Source organism: Sycon ciliatum, unplaced genomic scaffold (assembly GCF_964019385.1).
Source record: "Sycon ciliatum unplaced genomic scaffold, ocSycCili1.1 SCAFFOLD_2690, whole genome shotgun sequence".
NCBI classification, from domain to species: Eukaryota; Metazoa; Porifera; class Calcarea; order Leucosolenida; family Sycettidae; genus Sycon; species Sycon ciliatum.
Window position 1 is genome coordinate 1 of NW_027044840.1, and position 5,000 is coordinate 5,000.

General features: G+C 46.7%; 1 protein-coding gene across 1 annotated transcript; it reads left to right on the forward strand.

Annotated features, from left to right (window-relative positions):
* Window positions 1–783: 783 nt before the first annotated feature.
* On the forward strand, window positions 784–3,480 carry LOC135830646 (uncharacterized). Its single transcript, XM_065342876.1, has 3 exons — window positions 784–896; window positions 2,237–2,262; window positions 2,914–3,480. Exons 1-3 carry the CDS (start codon window positions 784–786, stop codon window positions 3,222–3,224), a joined length of 450 nt encoding a protein of 149 aa, XP_065198948.1. The 3' UTR covers window positions 3,225–3,480.
* The last annotated feature ends 1,520 nt before the right edge of the window (window positions 3,481–5,000 follow it).

The following is a 5,000-nucleotide window of genomic DNA, read 5'->3' on the forward strand; positions in this document are numbered from 1 at the left end:
GCATGCATGTATCATACATGTACGTCAAAACGCAGGGTTTTCCGTGTCGACCCAAGTATTTGGTGCACGGCTTTATATTCTCAATTGTTCTCCGGGAATATACACAGTGATAAAGTAAAACAGAGAACATGTTCACATGTACTCTTGCACCCACACGCACACACACACACACACACACCTGAAAATTGGCAGGACACTACTCCTTGCTAAAATAAGAAAGTATGGTTGACTGCTTAGCCGTTGTCTCCTGGACAACATTGACCAGACTGGCCTAGCCTGGCCTGGCAAGGAGTGCACCTAGTACTGTACGATCGTACTGCCGGATTATGAAATCAAACTACGTGCAGTTTGAGTGATTCGTTTCAAAAAGTCACTGCCGGAGGCGGAATTCAGGTGCCGGAATAAGATGTAGGGATTGAACGAAAAAAATCTGTTTCGTCAGAAAGTGCGCCGGTTGGCAAGGGTTCCGGATAAACAAGTGCCGGATTAGAGAGGGACGACTGTACTGAATACCGCTGTTTGAAGATCTCTAGGATGCAAGAAACGTGAACTTACAGCTATGTAATGTAGACAGACCTTAGCGTTCAGTGTGGGCATATTGCTCTGCACATAATTTGTGCGTGAAGCACTTGGCTTGAGCTGCTCTGATTGGCACTGTGTGTGTATATGTGTGTGTGTATATGTGTGTATGTTGAGTGTGTATGTGTGTGTGTGTGTGTGTATGTGTGTGTGTGTGTGTGTGTGTATGTGCGTGTATGTGTGTGTGTGTGTGCATGTGTGGGTATGTGCCTGTCCAATGTACTGGCTGTGTTGTTTGAAGGATTCGTTGAGAAGAAACAACCTAGCTATCTGTTTGGCACTGGAATCGAAGGAATGAAGAAATCGAAGTCAGGAACGTAAGTGTATGCACTGTGTAATGTGTGTGTGTGTGTGTGTTCATGCGTGTGTGTGTGGGTGTGTTTTTGTGTTCATGCGTGTGTGTGTGTGTGTGCGTGTGTGCGCGCGCGTGTGTGTGTGTGTGTGTGTGTGTGTGTGTGTGTGTGTGTGCGTGTGTACATGTGTGCGTGCACGTTGCGTGCCCCCCCCCCCCCCCCGTTACTGCGAGGTTTGTGTGTATGTCCTGTTGTGGACATAAAAATCCTGTTGGATGACCGGGGCCGGCACCTTCAATGCGTACAGAACATTACGTGCAGTGCACATGTTGATCCAAAGCGACTAGCGCGCTGCAACGCATAAATGCATGTGTGTACCGTGTACACACGGCTGCATGGCCAGTGCCCTGGGGCCGCTAGATGTGCGATCTGATTCCCATGTCCACGACAGTAGCTTGGTGGACATGATTATTTGTATGTACTGTACATGTTCGTGAGAATATGTGCATGTGTACGCGTGGGCGGGTGTGTGTGCACTTATGCAGTCATGGCAACAGGTGTATGCATTTCGGTGTCCACTATTCATACATGCCAATACACGCGCTCGTGCATGCAAACACTAGTATTTGGTGCAGAGCATGTGAAAAAGGCGCAGGCAGGCAGGCATAGTGGGATGGGCATAGTGGGATGGTCTAAAACCATGATTGAGAAACAGAGGGTACCAGGTTAAAGTCCTGCTTGGAAGCGGAAGGAATTTTCCAGCCGTGCTGCGACCCACAGTTAATTGGGAACTCGTGGCCTGGCACGAGAGTAACATGGATGCAGCTAATGGGATTTCGGTCTTTGACCACTTGGTGGTGGGTCTGATCTACTCACCTAGCTAGCCTTAGCTCTAACTTTCATAGAAAAAAACCTAGTGGAAATCCATGAACAACATTTTAATTTTAATTTAACCATGCCGTGGTGGGGATTTTTAGTTCACAGTTTTCTGCCACGAATGATGTCAAGTTCGAACTTCGAAAGCGATTTTGTCCGTTTCGGTCAAACACAGCTGAGCGCCCTTTCACGTGAGCTGCACCATTTATTTATCCTTTCAGATTCTATTTGCCATGAATGAAAAAAATAAAAAAATAAAATTATCGTGTCCGTTCCTGAAGGGAACTCACGACGGCCGCTAACACCCGGTAAATCCTAGCGGCAGATGCAGCGCCTAACGGTGGGGGTGAGTGGATAAGTCTCACAACCACTGGCACAAGTGCCGAGAATGACCCCATTAGCTGCATCCATGTACCCCTTGTGCCATGAATAGCTGATAGATAACACAGTTTCATGTCTGTCTCTTCTCCTTTGCTCTGTGTTTTCAGTGAGGATGCCGGTGAACGTGACGAAGGTAAGGTATCTTTTAAATCACTTGGGATGTCTGTATGTGTGCATGTGTGCAAGTATTCCCAGTTGCCTTGTTTGTGTATGTGGCTCTCTGTTTGTATGTGTGTCTGTGTGTCTGTCTGCGTGCCGGTGTCAAGGTATGAATGTGTATGTTCGTGTGGAGTGGCCCTGGGTGCACATCTAGTGCATTTGCAGATTTGCATGCTTGTCTTGTGACGGGCGTATACATGGGGCATGGCACATGGTATGCGGGTGAGGGGGGGGGGGGGAGGTGCATGTGTCTGTGTGCTTGTAACAGTACCATGTGACCTAGGCTACTGAAAAGTCACGATTCACTGCATTTTGCGCAACATAACCATTCTAAAAGGAAGTTTCTGCTCCGAACATCGGAGCTCGTCCTTCCCTGCCAAATGACGAGCTGTGTTGCGCGCTCTAGCTCCGAGCTCCAACGTTTGCACCAGACACTTTCTTTAGCAATTACCACCGAAGTCGCAACAGCTTTGTTCAGACGCCCATTCTCAGTAGCGCACACGCATAGCATACCCTGACGATGACGAAGATGTGAACTTTTAGTCACTTATCACTGTGTGTTACTATGTCACTTATCACTGTGTGTTACTTATCACTGTGTGTTACTATGTCATTTGCTGCACAGTGTACCTGGCTAACCCCTTTGACGCACCGCTGTTCGTCAGTGAGATCCAACCATGGCTTCAAAGCGTGCCCGCTGCAGGTCTACGTCAGAAGTGCCAGCGACAGGGTCTCCTCAGTATGTCTGATATTCAAGATCTACAGCTGACTGAGAGAAACCGAGGCGGTCCTGCGCACAATCACGATCTAATCTTTATGATATTGGCTCACGGGCGTGAAGGCTATATCAAGCTCTGCCATGCTGTCAAGGAGATGCGATATGAAACAAGGCTCGGTCAGATGAACTTACTCCTGCCACTGGATAAGCGTGTCTAAGCCCACGCGGTGAGGCAAAGAATAAAACAGAGCTCTTGACAGAGCACCATGCTGTATTGTCTGCGAGTATTTTCCTGTACTTCTTAGCAAATCTCTCTCTTTTCTCTCTCCCTCTTTTTACCCCTCGGACTCTCTCCCTTCCCCCCCCTGCTCCTCTCTCTCTCTCTGTCTCTCTCTCTCCCTCTCTCTCTCTCTCTCTCTCTCTCTCTCTCTCTCTCTCTCTCTCTCTCTCTCTCTCTCTCTCTCTCTCTCTCTCTCTCTTCTCTCTCTCTCTCTCTCTCTCTCTCTCTCTCTCTCTCTCTCTCTCTCTCTCTCTCTCTGTCTCACACTCTCTCTCTCACTCTCTCTCTCTCTCACTCTCTCTCTCTCTCTCTCACTCTCTCTCTCTCACTCTCTCTCGCTCTCTCTCTCTCTCTCTCTCATTTTCTCTCTCTCTCTCTCTCATCTCTCTCTATCTATCTATCTTCTCTTTCTAGTATGATCATCCTCAATTTCCATCTGTACACTTTTCTAGTCTTTCGCACTTCACCTTCTTTTCTCCCATAATCTTTCACATAGTGCATTTCGTATTCTTCCACGTATATATTGTTGTTTATTGCTTGATTTCATTATTGAGACGTATTTCCCTGATGAATGTCTCTAGAAATCGTGTTAGGAATTTTTATTATCCATCTTTTATTTTTGTTGATTACTACGTCCAATGTCCGCTTCGCTGATTCTGCCTGATTGCCATAACGAAAGAGCTTGGAAGCTCAGGGCCTACGCTATGCTATTTTGCCTTGATGACCTAGGCAAAAAAGCATAGAGATGTTATAAATTTTTCATTTCTCTTTTATTTTTTCAAGACATAACCTGGGATATGAACCCGCACTATCGCCCTGCATGCATCCCCCGATACACTTCGCATACATACTAATTCTCCCAAGTTGCTTCACGTATGATCTTGCATTTGAAAGCCCTATTTGAATATTGTGGCCAGCTGTTTGTGGCAAGCCGTCTTTGATGGTACGGACGGTACGGGACAGGTACGGTCGAGGGTAATACGACAATTGTCTTCCACCTTGATGACCTAGGCTGTGTTACATGAAGCGTTTCAACCCGGGTTGAGTTCGACCCGGGTCAGATTTCAACCCGCCATGTGCACAAAGTGAAATGGCGCGTTTACATGACACATTGCGCTTGACCCGGGTTGAATTTCGCGGGTTGATTTCAACCCTCCCCCCAAGGGGAGGGTTGAAATCAACCCGGGTCAAGAAAATCGTACAAACGTACTTCCGTGCGTATCTCGCGCCAGGTTTGAACGGCACTGCAGATGCAAATTTCGCGCGAACGGATTCACGTGACCATGCAGGACTGTAGAAGTTTTTTTTTTTTTTTTTTTTTTTTTTTTTTTTTTTTTAACGGATAACGCCATCGTGATTAGGAGCCAAAGAACTACAAGATGAGAAAAAAAAAATTTTTGGTGACAGTTCCCCTTTAAACTTTCTGGGTTTTTTTTTTTTTTTTCGTATCTCAATCATGGTCTTTGACCAACCCACTGTGCCTGCCTGATACGCGCTAAACTGCGCTTAAATTATAATGAAGGGAGAAAAACTGGAATCCGCGGAAATTATAACATACAAAATGATACAGAGAAAAAGGGGAAAAACTGGGAGAAACAGACAGGTTGTCTATAGATGACACTCGGAGACAGCAAGTGTGGCAGAATATGCATGAGGGTCATACCTGCTCGACTTGTGGCGATGCCCACGAAGGCATGCCACGGCCGCCTTCACG